General features: G+C 35.2%; 2 protein-coding genes across 5 annotated transcripts in view; one reads left to right on the top strand and one right to left on the bottom strand.

Annotated features, from left to right (window-relative positions):
* Window positions 1–14,419, top strand: part of LOC113719235 (sodium/hydrogen exchanger 7) — a 29,854-nt gene extending 15,435 nt beyond the window's left edge. For 3 of the 4 annotated variants that reach the window (XM_027244390.2, XM_072072798.1, XM_072072799.1), the window contains 9 exons: window positions 776–1,007; window positions 4,631–4,933; window positions 7,783–7,880; window positions 8,179–8,310; window positions 8,391–8,609; window positions 8,721–8,927; window positions 9,819–10,080; window positions 13,086–13,396; window positions 13,878–14,419. In XM_027244390.2, coding sequence (XP_027100191.1) covers window positions 776–1,007; window positions 4,631–4,933; window positions 7,783–7,880; window positions 8,179–8,310; window positions 8,391–8,609; window positions 8,721–8,927; window positions 9,819–10,080; window positions 13,086–13,396; window positions 13,878–14,174 — 2,061 coding nt within the window. In that variant the 3' untranslated portion in view covers window positions 14,175–14,419. Of the gene's footprint in view, window positions 1–775; window positions 1,008–4,630; window positions 4,934–7,782; window positions 7,881–8,178; window positions 8,311–8,390; window positions 8,610–8,720; window positions 8,928–9,818; window positions 10,081–12,943; window positions 13,397–13,877 lie in introns of those variants that run through there. The other variant, XM_027244392.2, reaches the window with a different exon arrangement.
* A 3,667-nt stretch (window positions 14,420–18,086) lies between these two features.
* Window positions 18,087–18,775, bottom strand: LOC140021347 (protein ALP1-like). The gene is made up of 2 exons (XM_072072105.1): window positions 18,643–18,775; window positions 18,087–18,547 (listed from the first exon to the last, which is right to left on the bottom strand). Exons 1-2 carry the CDS (start codon window positions 18,773–18,775, stop codon window positions 18,087–18,089), a joined length of 594 nt encoding a protein of 197 aa, XP_071928206.1.
* Between the last annotated feature and the right edge of the window lie 372 nt (window positions 18,776–19,147).

Here is a 19,147-nt window from a genome sequence, read left to right as displayed (position 1 = left end):
TCAGAACAAAATTACTTTTAATCATTCTCATTGTCCTGTATTTTTATCTAGAATGCGCTTAATGGAGCTATACTTTCCCATTACTGGTGGAATCCAGTTTCTTCTGGTGTACCAATACTTGATCAGCTTTATACCTAAGCGCCTTTAAGCTTTTCTTGGTTCTGAAGGTATCCCTTCTGGTCTGTTTGGTCTCTCTGGATTTAGAATTCTGCTCCTAGGGTCATGCTTTCTTAGGGAATTCCTCAGATGCTGGTACCCCCTTTGGACAATGACCAACTATTATGGACATCCCCATTGCCATCGGATCTCCTTTTCTGTCAACTTCGTCTGCACCTTTTTCCTTCCTTCACACCCAGTGAAACTGGCAAAATCCACAACACAAGCTGATTGGCTGTTTTTAAGTTGAAAGTTGGTCAGCTTTGATTGAAAAAGAATAGATTGAGTTTGTGTTAGCCTGCCAGCGCTGAAAGTTGTGTAGTATCTCATGGCTTCTGCACATTTTCCTCTACTATGTCTTTTCTGAGCAGATAATACTTTATGTACAACGAATTTCTCAATAATATAAGACCAGTATATTGGTCTTGTATTGCAAACTTTATGTTTTGAACTCGTCAATCCACTCTCAATTTCTACAATTTTCTTTTGACCATTCACAACATGGAGATTGTTTCTTTTTTTTTTTTCCCTTTTTTTTCTTTTTTCAATCTGTATTTTGATAATTTGCCAACATTTCTCTCCCCGCTAAAACTATTTCTTTCTCTTTAAACTCTGACAGAGTCGCATTTTAAAATATACACAATTTGAAATGTTGAATAAAGCATTAGAGGCATTTGGTGATCTTGGGGATGATGAAGAACTGGGACCTGCTGATTGGCCTACTGTCAAGAGATATATCTCGTGCTTAAATGACATTGAGGGTGAACGAGTACACCCTCATATTTCAACTGGAGATGATCATAATCTAGACCATATGAATTTGAAAGATATTCGAGTGCGCTTTTTGAATGGTAAGTTGTTATGTGTGTGTGTCTCTCTATCTCTCTCTCTCTCTCTCTCTATATATATATATATATATATATATCCTGCGACGTGATAGCTTAGAATTGATTTTCTTCTCGTTTAATCTTTTCTTTCATGTTTAGCATTATGCATAATGCAAAGCATTCCTTTTACCATGAATTCCCTGAACTTTAGAGCTTTATAGCATGTTGCCTATCTGTCTATACTCTGATAGTATAGATTCTGGCTTTACAGAAACATGAATTTGGAATGTTATTTTCTATATACCAACTGAAGTAGTTAACTAAAAGTTTGTTCAATTTATCTAAATTTTATGCCCAACTGGATGGTCTTGGACCGACAGCACATCTGCCCAACTCTTGTTGGAGGCAAGTAAATTGTTCAAAAGCAAGACTTAACACCAGAGCTTTACTAAAGCCAAAACTTTGACTTTGCTTCCCAATGGTTCAATTAGTTCAGGTTCCCATGTTATAATTGGCTGAAAACATATTAGGAAGATGTTAGATGATGTTAAATTCAGTCTTGTGGTGTCTGTAACAGTGTTTTGGAGTATGTAGGAACTTGGAAACAATAGGTGAAAATTCATAAAATACTGTGCAGTTTGATAATCCAATAGTTCTTGCAAAAGTATTCCACGGGTGACACTGCTTTATATCATCTAAGTGCACTGGTTTCAACATCACATTTGTTGAACAGGAAGTAAAATGGGTAATTCTGTTTATCCGGATTATGGTTTAGTAGTATGCTGGAGCATTCTGGGCTGACTACTGCCTTTATAGTAATAATTTACCTATTGAGGCAAATTGTAGTCAGCAAGAATCATTGAAATGAATGCAAATTGTAGTCTGCAAGAATTATTGAAATGAATCACCTTTAATTATGTCTACATCAGTTGGATACAGATGAGCTATACGAGTAGAAGCCCATCTCCACTCCCTTCCTCGCCAAGGGAATTACTATGGTAGCCTGGCACTTGGTGGCATATGCATCAGAAATGCAGAAATAATAACATCACTAACATGGAAATAGAAATTGGGAAGTAGATGGTGTACATACCTCATCTGAATGAGGTAAACAAGTGGTAGTGAACAATAAACATTATAACATCGACTACCCTTTTGTGCCAGAGCAAATTGCGAGTCCAGGAACTATGTTTTATCCAATTGAGTATCATCACTTCTTTCGAACGGCAAATGTCACGTCTCATGATCATTAGCCCTAAGGATATGCCAGTGGTTCTTCAATTATGTGTAGCTTTTGTAATAATAAAAGCCAAATAAAAGGTTAGCTGACTGTATCTAATTAGTATCTAACATAGATTACCTTTAAGATTTTTTTGTGGTTTTTTGATAAATTTCTGACGATTAATTCCAATTTTTGAATTTTTATTACATTTTCAAATTCACTGGATAAACTGATTGTAACAAGTCATAACATCGGATACAATAACCAAAATGGGTTTATTACTAATTTTGGTAAGTGATTTCTAATATGATATAGGAGCCTCCAACTTTTTGAAATTTACTTTACTTTCACCTGTCATCTAGTATGGCGGAAAGCCTAGAATGGAAAGGTTTTTCCACCTAGAATGCCTTTCTAACCAGAATAATATGGAAGAAAATTTTTCAATCCAAATTCTGGTATGCAAGTCAGAATGGAATGTCTAATTTTCAATGTTTGGTATAACTAATTTTTCGATGTTAGAATGGAATAATATATGGACAAATTTGACTTAATTACCCTGAAATTTATTATTTTATTTTATTTATTTGGGCTCTACTATTTGTTTGCCTTACATGGGGAACTTTGACTTTTTCTTTTTGTACACTAAGAAAAACTTATATACTTATTGAAATTATTGAAATAAATCAATTATAGTATCTTATTAATTCTGAAATATGAGCATTTATTTTAAGCTTTTGTTTTCATTAACAATATAATAACCGGCATATAAGAAATGAATTACATGAAATCGAACATTCATATTCTCTCTTCATTAGGCTCTCACTATCGATAAAAAAAAAAAAATCCATATTAGATTTGCACAGAAGTTTAGAAAAACAATATCTTAAAAAAGAAAAGGGAAAAATATTTTAAAGACAACTAGAATCATTTGTTAAAAAAATTATGGTCAATTATTCATTAAACTAACAAAAGCCTAATATTTGGTAAGGGGGTAAAGAAATGTACGAGGATAAACTGAACCTTAATAATTTTGGACATTCCAGGATAAAGTTGGAAAGAGCTTTCCTTGGGATTTTGTGAGGAATGGGGTTTCCTGGAAAAAGTTGGAATGACCTTTCTAGGGTGAAAGTCCTTTCGAACTCAAAAAGCTCATACCAAACATGTGAATGAAGTGGACAAGTTGGAAAGGTCTTTCAATTTTAGGCGAATCCTGTGCACCAAACGAGGAGTCTTAAGACTGTAATGTTTGAAATTCAATTATTTGTCAGAAAAAATTCTGGAGAACTTCCACTGATCATATAGTCAGGCACTGACTAGCGGAATAAGTACCCGCAGTCCATGGTTAAATAGCTGGAATTACATGTCTGAACATGTTTTCAGGAAAATCTTTCCTTTTAAATAATTGTTTCTTGACAACAAATTGTTAGAAGTACATTTACTGGGGGCTGTAACCTATTTTGTGTTAACCTAATCACTCCTATACCAGACTTCTTGGCCTGCCTTTTTTCAACCCTTCCCTTTCTCATGTTGTCCTTTTTCCTTCATGGGTTCTTTCTGCTTTTTCTCCATTTTTAATTTATCTCATGCTGCTACCATCCTCCCTTAACATTGTAATTATCAGGAACAGCAACTTTGTCCAGCCAAAACCATGCATTATGTGGCTCCCGTATTTGGTATGGTACATGTTTTAGGTTCACACTTACTGAAGTGCAACTAAATGAGTGCAAAAAAACTAGTATCCGTGGTCGCTTTAACAACCCCCCCCCCCATCAAACCAGACAAAGTTCAACAAAATTTAACAAAGATCATCCTCTTCCCAAGGACAAACCAATTGATGCATTTAGAAAAGGGACAAAATCTACAGAAATGAAAATATATACTTCAAACCCATACTAAAGTAAAATAACTTTTAACTTAAAATCTCCTTGTATTTGCATTAATCAATTCCTAGTGTTCTGAGCTCTACAGATAATTTGAGATTATTGTACAATTGAGAGAAGAAAAACTCTCCCCTAAGGTGCAGTTTGGGAGCCTTAAAGAAAAAGAAGAGTGGGGTAAACATAAGTTGAAAGTGGTGATATCACAGATACAAAATCATGTCAAATGACAGCCCACTAACAGAGAAAATTACTCCGCTGTGTTGTTCCAAAGTGGTTAAAGGAACAGAGAACTTGAGTTTGATGGTGATGTCTGGGTTTCTGGGGCATTCATTGAGAAAGCACTTTCTGAGGCCTTATTGGCCATAAACTTCTTTGGCTCTCTGACATAGCTGTTCCAATGCATTTTCTATCTGGATAGGCAGGGTTCTGCCTACATAATTGGTGTTTTTAGTGTGAGCAAGGAACTTTGTACTTGGTTTTGAGATACAAATTCAGCTAAACAAGATATGTTTCTGTTAAATTAAATGAATTATGTGTAAATGTAGGTGTTCAAGCAGCTTACTGGGGGATGCTTGATGAAGGAAGGATCACCCCAATTACTGCCAATTTACTTATGCAATCCGTCGATGAAGCCCTTGACCTGGTATCTCATGAGACTCTGTGTGATTGGAAAGGCTTAAGATCTTATATGAATATTCCCAACTATTACAAATTTCTTCAAACAAGCATAGTTCCCCAAAAGATTATCACATACTTCACAGTTGAGAGACTGGAATCTTCATGCTCCATATCTGCTGCCTTTTTACGTGCCCATAGAATTGCTCGACAGCAACTACATGACTTTATTGGTAAGAACTTCGTGGTTTCTTGGATAGAGCATAACAATCGTATTCACGTCCTTCAATTTATAGAATTTTGTGTTTGGATCATCCTGAATATCACCTGATCTAAAAGGTTAAGATGGATTTATTTGTTGAGCCGAGCAGGTGCATGTGTTATGATGGGTGGGGTTGAGAATCTTTGCCAATTACTGTTCGGTATGGAAATGATTAGTCAACTTGTTTTAGAGCAATTGAAGGTCTTAAGTTAAATTCTCCCTGCCACCCCCATCAAACTGCATGTGTGTGGCAGGTTAGCATGTTCAAATGAAAAATTACACTCCAATCTATTCATTTATGCTTTCAGGTGAGGTGGTGATTCAGTATAATTTGCAATCACAACTTGAAATTAGGGCCATATCTCCATCTTTTGAATAACTTTTGCTTGCTTGATATAAGTGATCTCCTTGTCACAGTTGTGTATGTTTCTTAAGATGCAATTAATGACGTTTTTTGTATTCATAGATTAACAAACTGTAAGGTATCATATTATGGAGTTTGACATTCATGATTAATCTAATCTGTTTCTGATTGTAGTATCTTTATAGAAGTAATGTAGTCATAATTGTGTACATATGTTGATTGTTTGTCCATCAGCCTCTATGTCGTAAGATTATTTGCTTTGGGGATTGCTGTATAAATCAGCTTTTACTGTATGCTTCTTTATCTTTTATTTGCTTCTCTTTTTATCTTATCTCATATTTATAATGAGATTCTGCTTTTAGGTTCTTATCTTAATTCAGATATCCTTTCTTGAAATTTGCTGTTTGCTTTTCTATCCTCTTCTCAGTTGTCATCTGTTTGTCAGTATCTCCTTTTGACTTTATTATAGTCAATTGGATTCCTCCTTTGGCTGATCCTCTTCTATTCCTTCTAAATTACATGTTTGTACTCTTAGTGCCCCATTTGTTTCAGTAACTCTGGAAGTATGTTCTTCTCAACGAAATTTCCCAAAGAAAATTTCACCTCAAAATTTGTTACTTGAAGCATTTATTAAACAACCCTCCTTTTCTTACTGATCATCTAGAAGAAGATTTCTTATCCCTGTGATGCATGGTTATATCTAGGAGGCATTGTAGTTTTCAAATTGCAAGTAGGAAAAGACTCGCTACCTTTTAGAAACTTGGATCTTGTCCAGATAAGGCTACTAACTGATTTTGGGTATGGTACCTCAAGCATCCCACATGAGATATGTTAGTCATGTTTGGTTATTTTGCGTGACAACAGGTTGAGTGTTAGTAATAACATGGATTAAGCATATTGGGCCACTGGTTTGTCACAAAAATTATTCGGCTGCCACACACCTAGGTCACTTGATTTGGTATCAGACCATGTTTACTATTTGGGAGCCAAGTACTCTACGGGATTAAGTGCTACAAACAATATGGGGAGGAACCACCTTTAAATTCTCTGTTAGCTGCCTGTGGAGTTCTGCTCAGCTTTGCATGGTTGTAACTTTGACTGGTTAGTTTGGGGCTTGAGGGCACTAGGGCCTTCATGGTGGTCATGGTGACACTTCAGGTGTATGCCACATTGAACACATAAGTCATGTTCTAGTAGTTTATAAGACTACAGATAGAATGCTACTAGTTACTAGGGGTCTTTTTGGTTACCCTGTTCCGGAAAAACATTTTAACACACATCTAGAGTAGGGGTCTAATGGAGTTGAGTTGAGCTCGAGTTAAAAAACTTGAGCTCGAGCTCTTGAAAGTTAGGTTTGAGCTCAAGCTTGATTTTATTTTGCATTACTCGAACTCGAACTCGAGTTCATGCTTATCGAGTCCAATCGAGCCTAATTGAGCTTAAAAAATGTAAATTTATATTTTATATAATTTTAAGCACAGGACAAAATAGACATTACATGCTAATAAAAAAAATTAAAAAAACCTATATATGTGAAGCTTGATTAAGCTCGATTAAGCTTGACAAGTTTCGAGTTTCATATGTTAAGCTTGAGCTCGACTCGTTAAGTAACTCGATCTGCTGACAAAGTTCGAACTCGAGCTTTGACCGAGCAAGCTCACGAGCTACTCGATTAAGCACGATTCGTTTGCACTCCTCATCTAGAGTAACCCTACTAAAAACACCCAAAACATTCAAAAATACCCAAAACCACACACCCCTCTGCCCCTCTCTACCACCTTCCCTCCAACATCCTCCTCCACCCTCCACCACTGCCCCAGCCATCTTCCCCCTCTTTCCCTACCTTCCCCCATCCACCCAGTCCCTTCCAGTCCCCCATCCCCCCCCTTCCCACCCTGCCAGCCCATTCCCACCAACTCTGCCAGCCCCCCTCCCTCTTCCCTCCAACATCTTGGTAACATTTCATTTGAAGTATGCAAATAATGTATAAATTTCTCTTGAATTAAACAAATTGGTCCAAGTCAATGCTTCTAAATTGTGTTATTAGGATCAAGGATTTAGTTAAATTGAAGTATTGTACATCGTTGCAGCTTCTCCATTTCTCCTGCTTGTTAATTTAATTCTCTAAAATTCGTTTATGAACTCCTTTCAATAAAAGTTCCTAAAGCTCAAAGCTGTTTCTCATTTTTCCTTATGATTTAATCCAAGTCTAGAAAGCCTGTCCCAAGGATCGAAACTTTCTAATTGTATTTGGCTATTTTACATATGCAACTTGTGTCTTTTCTATTCAAAATATAGTCTGATAATATTGTTGGAACCTAGAAGACTCAACTTCTCTAATTATTAACTCCGTTCCATCTGTTTGATGTCTCATAGATCTGCATTTTGCATTTCTATAATAGTACCTCCTATTCAATAATAGCTTCTTAAATATCATTACCGTATTATGACTGCAGGAGATAGTGAAATTGCATCCCTTGTAATCAGGGAAAGTGAGGAAGAAGGAGAAGAAGCAAAGAGGTTTCTGGAAGAAGTTCGTCTTTCATTTCCTCAGGTTTGTGCATTTGCAGTTTTTATTGTCTGAATGCAATTTTTCCATTAAGAACATCTGATAAATCGTCAAACATGTTTATTTTTCTTAATTTGCATGAAATGTGGTTGGAGTTAGATTATCTCTATTTCCTTTCTATATACTGTATTGTCCTTTTTCTTTTCTAGGAATCTCCTCTTCAAAGTATCACAGGAACCATGAATTCCCTCCATCTTTTTCTTGCTCACAAGGTTCTAAATAGTTTTGCTTACTTTGTTCTAGATCTTTTGAATTCAACAATCTTAGTTAATGTCTTCTCCAGGTTCTACGTGTCGTAAAAAATAGACAAGTAACATATTCAGTACTGAATCACTTAATCGATTATGTCCATAATCTTGAAAAGATTGGCTTGTTGGAAGAAAAGGAGATGGTTCACCTTCATGACACTGTCCAGGTATTATATCATCTTTTTATTAAATTATGATTTTAAATCTTTCCTCACAGTTGACATAGATCACTTGATGTTTTATGCAGACTGACTTGAAAAGGCTTTTAAGAAATCCTCCTTTGGTAAAAATTCCAAAGGTACATGACTTAATTAATGCAAATACCTTGTTGGGAGCCCTTCCTTCTGCAGTGCGTGAGACATTTGTTGGTTCCACTAAAGAAATAATGAAACTTCGTGGCACAACTCTTTATAGGGAGGGATCCAAGCCTAGTGGTGTATGGCTGATTTCAAGTGGAGTGGTGAAGGTAATGAACAGATCTTATGGTTGTTTTACACATTGAGCACAATACTTCTTCGATTAATCTGTTGAGACTTCCGAAACAAGAATCTAGCACATGAGAATTGATTTTTTACAGTGGACAAGTAAGAGCATAGGAAATAAGCATTGCTTGCATCCAACATTTACACATGGGAGTACTTTGGGCTTGTATGAAGTGCTTGCTGGAAAGCCTTGCATATGTGACATTGTGACGGATTCAGTGGTTCTCTGTGTCTTCATTGAAGCTGACAAGATACTTGCTGCACTCAAATCTGATCCTGCTGTAGAAGATTTCTTTTGGCAGGTATACCATCCTTCAGCTGCACTTGGATCTGTAGTTGCACATTTCTTTTATCTGTCTAATCTGCAATTGGTGTGTGAAAAGAAACTGTGAAGATTGCATCTACACCTGCTGTTCATGAGAAAAAAGAGGCATTTTGTAGTTAATTGTCAAATTGCTGAAGAGGAATTTTAGAACAAATGATTAGAAAATGGGATGTAAAGTAAGTAGGCAGTTTAGCTGATTGAGTTATTAGATGTTTTTAAGGGTTCATAAGCAAAACACATATATAAGAAGCTAGAGTTTAATTACGTACTACCTTGACAGGGCATTGTGAGGATGTTGTTCAATTACATGTACCTTTTGTTATCAGTAACACAGGTTGATCTGGTCACCTTGGGTAGATTCATATCTTCCAGAACACTCTGCAGTGTGTGAACAATGCTGTTCTGAAATTCATATTTAAGATATAAAAAAAGGGACAAAAAATGGGTAGAAATGAGGACTAGAAGAAAGCTGCTTGGCAGTTGTATGTGCTAAGACATGCAAATTTTATCAGTATTGTTATCTTCCAAGTGCTAACAAGCTAAGGCAACAGCTCAGTTCTGATGCATAGTTTATATGCATTATAGGTGTGTATTCTTATGTTTAAATGTAAAATTTTCTCACTCGCTTTTTGTTTTATTATGCTATTTACATAGTGTGTATCCAGTAACACAAAAAAATTGCCTAACAAGATTTTGCTATTGTAACAAGCGTGGTAGTTTGTATTGTTCATCTTTCTATTTGGCACAAATTAATTACCTCTGATCTTGTTCAACAATATGTTGAAACATATATTCGCATGCGAATTTGTTATCGACTATCTTTAGAATTTTGTCTTTCTCAATTTAGTCATTTCCCCTTTTTCTGCAGGAAAGTGTTATCATTCTTTCCAAACTCTTGCTTCCCCAGATATTTGAGAAAACAACAATGCAAGATCTGAGAGCTCTTGTTGCACAAAAATCAAGAATGTCTATATACATTAGAGGAGAAACTTTTGAAATACCTCACCATTCTGTTGGGTTTCTGTTGGAGGGCTTCATAAAAGCTCAAGGTTTCCAAGGAGAATTGCTTACTTCTCCAGCAGCATTATGTCCATATGGGGATCAAAGCTTTCGAAGGTCTGAAAGATCAGGTATTTAAAATGTGCACATACTGATACCTTTTTTACCTTTCTTTTCTTTTTTTTGGGGATCTTGCAGAGTGGCAGACGGACGGATAGATGCATGCATTACTACTGTATTTTAAGTTGATTGATTGACGTCTCTGTTTTTGAATTTTTATTTTTCTCATAATTCTTAAGTTGTTTGATTGACGTGTCTCTATTTTTGAGTTTTTATTTTACTAACAGTTCATTATGGTTATCAAATCATCACATTATTTGAAAAATGTAGTACATTAATTATATATAGTTTGGATGATGATAGTGGAGTACTAAGAGACAAAGCAAGTTAGTTTAGAAAATGTGATGGTGTCAGTTGGAATATAGTTAGCCTGCTACATCCATTTACTGAAACCAGCCAATGTAAAATAGAATTTTGATACTCAATGACAACTGATCAGTCAATTAAGTCCCACCCAAACAAAATCTGTTATCTAACATGAATGATGGCTTATTGGTTATTACCATGTGCCTGAATACCTCATTTATTGATGCCACAGAGATGCTAGTCCTCAGATTCACAAGTATAAGCATAGGCTATTCCCAAAAGTCTTGATGACTAATAATAGGATGAACATTTGGAATCCAAATTCAGCTAAGGATTGGCTGGATCTGACAGGTTGGATGACTGATTAACCAAGTTTCTTCTGGTACATGGTTTTAATCATATCATATGCTGGTCTGTCATAAGACATACTTCTGCATTATGCATGACAGTATTTGAGTTGCCTTAATGCTTTAGAAAGTTGAGAATATAACTACTGTGAAAGAAAATCTAGATAACTTGTGGGGCAGGCATTACTGCATTTTTTTACCTTATTACACAGTACTAGTTATTGGTCTAGAGTATGATGTATAAACTCTCGAAACTAGCTTCCAGATAAGGAAACTGTTAAACAGTTCATGACATCTCAAAATAGGAAACTTTGCTTGAGTAATCCGAACTCAAGGAAGCTTAAGCATTGATATCTTGAATTTGTTTGGTAATAAGTAAGCTGACACTTGCGAGTTCCTTTTTTCTCCCCTCTAGTTTGTACTTTCTTTATAAATTGAAGTTGGTCTGGTTCCCTCAGTCACCAGTAGGGGTGTCAAATAACTCCCCCTGTCCCCCGCCCCTTGCCCCTCAACCCCCGCGCCCCGTTTCGCTGGGGGAAGAAATCAACTTAAATGTTTACTTACAAAACACAATTGTAAACAATGTTAAATAGGATTAAAAAGCTGTTAAGATGGAAACAAAACACAAGAAGTCAAGTTACATTCCCCTATTCAACAAACTCAGTCAAATTGATTTCTCATATTCAACAAACTAAAAACACTCAACAATAACTCCAGCTTTTCTTTTCATTAACCTAGCTCAACAACTTCAGAACATTTGCTCTTCATCAACCTCGAGAGGCAAGAGTGAAATAGCACCTAGGTTTGTATTTTATTTATATATATATATTTAATTGTATGCACCTGCCCCACCCCCCGCCCCGTTTTAAGGCTGGTGGAAATTTTGTGCACCCGCCCCCGCCCATTTCTACCCCGCTGGCACCCGCCCCGTTGCCACCCTTAGTCACCAGCACTTGAACCAAACAGTCTTTACAACATAATATTAAACCTGTTTTGGACTATAATTACATTATGCCTCTTCAAGTGAAGGCCAAATGCTTTCTTTACATATTGGACCCTGGACATTTTTTTCTCTGTTGTAATACCATGTTGAACAACCAACCACCTCATTAGACGATTGCTACTTATGAAGTACTCAGAGAAGATTAATTTATTTACTATCTTCATTTTTAGATTATGATTTGCACTTCTTTGCTAAGCTCGGAGTTGGGTCTTGTAAATATGATGGTTTGTATCTGTTGATTCTTGAATAAATTTGTAAGGTATACGGGTTCCATTTGCGTGCTTACGTGGACCTTGATCTTCTAAAATTCTTGCAAAGAATTCTTTGACCATGCAAGATACACATACACAATGATGTTTGGCTAATTGGAAAGCATGCCAAGATGGTTATGGTTATGTTTATCAGCCTTAAGTCACCTGTATTTAGAATTGCTTTTTGATTTCCCTTTCATTATCTTGGTGGCTACGTAGCTTATGTATTCTTGCATTGCAATGAGCAAAAAGAATAACTTACAGTTTTCTTGTTCGGTCCCGTCAGAATTGTTTTTTGCTGTGTTGGAGGTAACTTTTTTTTTTGGTGTTGCCATTTCATCTTTCTTATTATACATTCATGTGCCACTTTACCATTTTAAAGTCTCTCATTATATTCTTATGCCATATGATTAATCATATTGGTTATTAGTTTTCTTGATCCCTGGAAGGCTTAAGCTCCCTTCAAATCTAGTATTCTACTATAGCACAGTTGATATACTTGTTTTTTCCCTATATGGATAATGTGCTACATAAGTCACGTTCTTTACCTTTGTTCTTTTGGTTGCGAGGCTCTATTTTTCTTTCTAAATTTCTAAGTGGATGTTACAAGGCTCAAGAGAACTTCTTCTGTTCCATTTCTTTGTTGTTTTCACAGGGATGATATTTTTTGAATGGACTAAGATGTTCTTCTCTTATTGAGTGGTTGAATCTCTTTATAAAGATCTTTTTGTCTAACTTCATGTTATGGATCATTGCATCAACGAAATACATTTTCTTTGTTGGTAGGAAAACAATCAAAACATGTCTAAACTTGCTATGCCAGAATTTCTATTTCCTTGAGTAATCACATGAAATGAACATGTGATATCTCATGGAGACTTAACAAGAGGTGCCTCATATTTTTCATCTTTATCCAATATATTGGTAATTTTGGTCACTGATGTTTGTTTCTTGTTATGCGAATAAGATGTCCTTTTCGCTTGATCCAGAGTTGTAAGAGCTAATTCTAAGGATAACAGAATAAAAAATCTAGACAAAAAAAGAAGAGCTAGGATTTGAGGGAAAGTTGTTGGCCTTCGTTTTGATACTTCTATGCTATTTCTATAAAGAAAGAGGTGCTGGAGCAGACAGTTTTTCTCATCAAGCAACCTGGTATCAAGTGGAGACAAGGGCAAGGGTAATCTTGGTTGACATTGCTGGATTTGAAGCCAATAGAACTCTTCTGAGGAGATCATCATCACTAATATCTCATTCAGTTGATCACCCTTCTGGTTCTCTAACTGGAGAGCATGGTGGTCTTATGAGTTGGCCTGAAGAATTCTACAAGATAAGACATCATCAGAATGATCCAGAGAAGGCTAATGAAAAAAAGAACAACTTATCTGCTGGAGCTATCCACCCGAGCATCTTTGGAAGCATGGTAAGTCCCAACTTTTTCATCTTATATCATGTGGTTCATTTTATACACTTCCACCAATAGCTTTTTCTTCTGGTAAATTCCACGGATGCTAACCACTGCTCAAGTTTAAAGAAAATTCATTTAGAACATTCTTAATATTCTTCTAGTGTTTGAGTTGTAGCTTGCCTAAGGACTGAAAATCTGTAAACTGGTTAAGAACTGCTTCATTGTCTGGGCATTCCATACCTCTATTGATTTGATGCGAGTATGCATAAACAAATTTAAAAGAAACAGAAGTGATGGACAAATGGCGACTTCAAATAGTGCTGAATCACTTCTTTAGTTCCCGTCTATCTTCAGCTCTAAATAAGCATCTCCTTGATATGCCACAATGGAGTCTTTGATCTAGTCTGCACTTGAGCATTGAAAATTCACAGGACATAATATCTGAAATCTTTTCACATTGACTATTGACTTTGTGAATATGCTACACATGCATCAGATAAACAATGCCCCTGGGAATGCTCAAAGGTTTTCTGGGAGTGGTTTGAAGCCATCTTACAGTCACTCATACCCAAGAGTTCCATCAAATTATGTGAGGCCTCTTTTTTCTGCCAAATCGGAAGGGTCCTCTACCATTGGAAAGAAATTAGCAGTGTCAGAACGCGATCCTCACGTTGAAGACTCAAACTCGAAAGAGAAGCAAGGTAGAGATGACTCGAGTGATGAATCTGGTGCAGAGGATGAACTCATTGTCAGCATCGATTCACCAAGCAGGCTTTCCTTTCGACATGTATAGTTAACTTGATGAACTTTCAAAACTTGTATTCGGTTTGTTTTTCAGGCCTCCTTTTTCAGCATTTTTATATCATAATTTTGTTGCCTTTGATACTCTATGGAGCATTTAGTTGAAAAGATTTTTAAGTACGTATATAAATAGTTTGAGGTATAGGACTGAATCAATAGCGAACTCCATACCATCAACTCCTCGTGATAATTTGTTTTGCTGGTATCATATTGTACCCAAAACTTGATTTTCGTCAATTATTCCTCCAATTAGGCCACTGTTACAATTCAACTTGATCATTTACAAATTGTGAAATTATAGCAAATACATTGTAGAGAAATTCTCAACCTCTTCTTAGCATAACGGAGTTGATAAGGGTCAATATTCTAATTTGGATCTCTACAATCTGTTGTGAAATTTGGTCAAATTGGAACAATGCTGTTTTATTTTTTTTTTCCAAAAAGCTACTTGTCACAAATTAGAACTCGGGCTATATTGGCAATGGAAATGGTTAACAGTTTGAGGGTTTCTTTTAAGCTTTTAGAGAATATTTGTAATGAAATCTCACCATTGGAGTTTTCGTACTATAGTGGTCTAAAAGACTTCAAGTCAAATTACTTGGCAAGACTATATATATATACCCTTTTTTTCTTAAACTATTTTTGTTTATGGAGTTTACAGTAACAAACATAAAAAATGACTTCAAAAATACATATGTCAATTCTCAAATACAACTTATAAAAATACAAAAAAAAAAAAAAAGCAAACAGATGGGGGAGAGGGGGGGGGAAGGGAGGTGAGGGGAGGAGGGACGAGGAGGATGGAGGAGGGGAGGGGAGGAGAGGAAGAGGAAGAGAGAGAAAGAGGAAGAGGGAGGGGGAGGAGAGAGGAGGGGCAGTGGTGGTGGTGGAGATGGAGGAGGAAGGAGGAAGGAGGAAGGGGGGGATCAGTAGTGATTTTTTCTAATTTTTAAAAATATTTTCATAAAATTTTAAATTTTAAAAACACTCCAACATATAATTATAGTGAAAGTTTTTCATATACAATGTTATAGTATAGTATTTCAAAAATACTTTCAAAAGCATCTAATACATATAGAGCCTATATTTTTTGATAAGAAAAACAAGCAAATTTTTATTAATGAGATTATTGGAAATTGTCCATGAATTGCTTGACAAAATTTGAAGGGAATTCCAAAGAGATTCAAACAGGTCGGCAATCTTAAGGGGGCGCTTGGTTCAAGTTTAGGAATTGTAATTGTAATTGGAATCATAGACTCTGGTTTTGGAATTAAAACTTTTCATTCCAATATCTTGCTTGGTTCACACATTGGAATTAGCATTATTCCAATTCCTGATGCTTGGTTTGATGAGTGTTTCGGAATTAAATGCAATTAAATTCCAAATTTACCCCTGATATAATAATTCTTCTAAAACAAAAGAATTACACATACGACAAATTAACATTTTCATAATTGTAAAAAAAAAAAAAAACATTTTCATAATTGTAACTACAATAGTTATTAACTTTTTGATAAAACATAAGAAAATCATAAATAATAAAAAAATTAATACCAGAAAATAAATATAGTTGCTGCATTAACAAGGAGTAAATTTCCAAAAAAAGGAGTTTTTAAACAATCACCCAAAAGGTGACGATTTTTGAGTCTCTTCCCAAAGGGTGAAAAATGCATCCAAGGAATGTGTTCTTCCAAATAAAAACGCAACTTTCAAATACGTTATTTTATGTTTTGGAAATTTGTTTAAATATGAAAAATTGGTTAAATAGCCCATAAGATACCAGCTCTTTATGGGAAACTGGCAGGTTTTGTACCAGCTTTATGGGAAAAATTGATTAAATAGTGCCCAAAGGAAAACTAGTATGTTTTGTATTTAACATAAATTAAATATGTGAAAGTTAAAAAAAAAAAATTGCCCATAAGATACCAGCTCTTTAAGGGAAACTGGCAGGTTTTGTAGTATGTTTTGTACCAACTCTTTATGGAAAACATACAAACTCTTTATGGAAAAAATTGATTAAATAGCGCCCAAAGGAAAACTAGTATGTTTTGTATTTAACATAAATTAAATACGTGAAAGTTAAAAAAAAAAAAAAAGAAATTACTCATAAGATACCAGCTCTTTATGGGAAATTAGCAGGTTTTGTATTTAATACGCTATTTAACCAATTTTTTATATTTAAACAAATTTACGAAAATTAAAATAACGTATTTGAAAGTTGCATTTTTATTTGGAAGAACGCATTTCTTGAATGTGTTTTTCATCCTTTGGGAAGAGACTCAAAAATTGCCAGCCTTTAGGAAGTTAGTTTAAAAACTCTTTCTTTTTGGAAATTTACTCCATTAACAAGTCGTTTGTGGTTCCTACATTAGATAATGATATGAAATAGATCTCTCCTTACATATATGAACAAAAGAAGGAGACTCAAATCACAAAAGCTAACCATACCAAATACAAATCAATTGTCTAATCCAGTCGAGAGTGCCACTCAATGTCCACAATCTCCAAAAGATTAATCATATAACCATCTAACAATCACCATAACAAAAAAAATTGCCATCAAATCATCACTTTCCAGCTAACAATAATTTTACTTCAACGAGTAGATGGAGGATAAAGGAGGTTAATTACATATTGTCGTTTCATTTCTGCAGGAAGATTGTAGAACACATGAAGCTTGGAAATCTGCTCCGAAAGTATGTCGGCTGCATTCATTACATCTCCACTCGGTAAAGCAAGTTTCATTAACTCAGCAACAACTTGATCTCTTCTATCGGAGACCAATTGCTCACGTTTATCCTCATTTGACATGGCTGCTGCCATAGTTGTGAAATTAGCTTGAATTCCCTCCACGAAATCTCCAAATTTGCTGGTGAGAAGTTGCAATGATGCATCAAGATCACCCCTTGTTGTTGATGCAGATTTCATTTTTTTTGACACATTTGCAATGGGAGGGGATTGTTTCTTTTGTTTCTTGGAATTTCTTGTGCTTGTTGAGCTTGGTTGAGTTGATTGCTCCATGGAATTTACTTCATCTTCTTCTACCTTATCATTATCCGAGTTTGACATAGCATCAAGCCCTTCATCTCCTTCCTCCAAATTTTGGACATCTTCCATATCTTGGACAGCTTGTGCAAAATCTTCAGCAACATTTCCAGTGGCTCTGTCTCTTCCATATACAATTTCAAGATCTCCTAAATATGGAAATTTGACATCCCAAAGGCCCTTCGCATCCTTATGAGTCTAGAGATAGAATAGAAAGATAAATGATAATCTTAATAAAAGGTTGAAAAAGAACATATCAGAATGTAAAAAGTAATCAATTTCTTACCTTGCACCAATCATCATACCACTGTTTTTCACAAGAAATCTTTTTCTCAGCATCATTCCAACTACAACCACTTTCTTTGCACATTTCAACAATTGCATGGAACCTATTTTTCAGCCACTTAACTTTTGATTCAATATGTGGGCTGACTTGTTTGGTAAAAGTAGGTTGCTTACGCAAGATAATTTTAAGCAATTCGCTCATATAATTATTTTTAAATCCTCCATCTGATTTCCACATTGGATCACAAGCCAACTCTTGCAATGATTCTATGAGCACTTTTACCTCTTCACCAGTCCAAAAACATTTATTTTTCCCTCTTCCACGTACAATTTCATCATTCTCCATCCTATCATTTAGAAGTCAACCCATATATATCAATTAATTTTGATACACAATAGCATATAACTGAAATTTATAATATAACAAAACACATAAAAGAACATACAATTAAAAGTCAATCCAAATTTAAAAGAACATACATCAAGTGTCAATCTAATTCACAAATCCACTACAAGAGTACATCAAATGTCAATCCAAATTTAACGAGTCTAAGAGCTAAACATCCATTCATAGCTAAATACTAAGTCCAGCCCTCCAATTGTCAAACATTTCATGTGCTAAATTATTTCTAAAATTTGCCCATTGATCACTTGGCAAAATAGTGGATATGTATTCTACTTCTTCATCACTGTCTTCATCTTCACTTTCATTTTCTTCACTTTGTAGTAATTCTTGTGGATCAAAAGTCATGAACTTCCTTATCAAGTTGTGCAGCAGACAACATGCCATAATTATTCGCACTTGTGTTTGAATTGGAAAAAATGAAGGGGATGCTAGAATCTTCCACCTTCCTTTTAGCAATCCAAAACATCTTTCTATGATATTTCTAGCTTTAGAATGTTTCATGTTGAAATATTCCTCTGGTCTTTGTGGTCGATAACCATTGAATTCATTAAGGTGATATCTTTGCCCTCGATAAGGGGCAAGAAATCCATCAGCATTACAATATCCAGCATCCACCAAGTAATAACAACCTTCAAAATTCAATCATATACAAATTAATACTAGACTACCTTATTTTCGAAAAAAAATTGATTGAATGGTATTGAATACTGCAATATATGTTTACCTCGTGGGACTCTAAGACCATTTGGTCTAGAGATAGCATTTCGAAGCACATGACCATCATGTGCCGAACCTTCCCAACCAGGCAAGTCATAGATAAATTGCATATTAGGAGAACAAATCCCTAATACATTCATTGCAATACTTCCTTTTCTCGTTCGGTATCTTGATTTTTGTTCGGTGGGTGGTGTCACATCTATTAATGTCCCATCTAAGGCACCTAAACAATTCTATTTTAACAAAAATAAAAATATAAATGAGTTAAAATGTCTATATTGGATAGTTTAGATGAAAACATACATTTTATTAAATGATTGTATTTTAATGTTTGAATTACCTTAAAACATTTCCATCTCTCATCTGTGCAATCTTCGGTAATAGGCTCAGGCTTCTTAAGTAATATAGTATGCAATTTCAAAACTGCTAGGAGGCAAAGATTAAATTGACGACTCACCGTTTCTCTACTTCTCCAAAATAGACCACAAATTGTTCTACTTTTCTTGTGGTGA

This window comes from Coffea arabica, chromosome 11e, assembly GCF_036785885.1.
Source record: "Coffea arabica cultivar ET-39 chromosome 11e, Coffea Arabica ET-39 HiFi, whole genome shotgun sequence".
Lineage (NCBI taxonomy): Eukaryota > Viridiplantae > Streptophyta > Magnoliopsida > Gentianales > Rubiaceae > Coffea > Coffea arabica.
Note: the sequence above shows the minus strand (reverse complement) of the source record. Positions and strands in the feature narration are given on the sequence as shown.

Coding starts and splice junctions, on each gene's coding strand:
- LOC140021347 (XM_072072105.1), bottom strand. CDS start 18,775: ATGAATGTATTAGGGATTTGTTCTCCTAATATGCAATTTATCTATGAC. Junction 18,548..18,642: donor TGGTCTTAGAGTCCCACGAG/GTAAACATATAT, acceptor TGAATTTTGAAG/GTTGTTATTACTTGGTGGAT.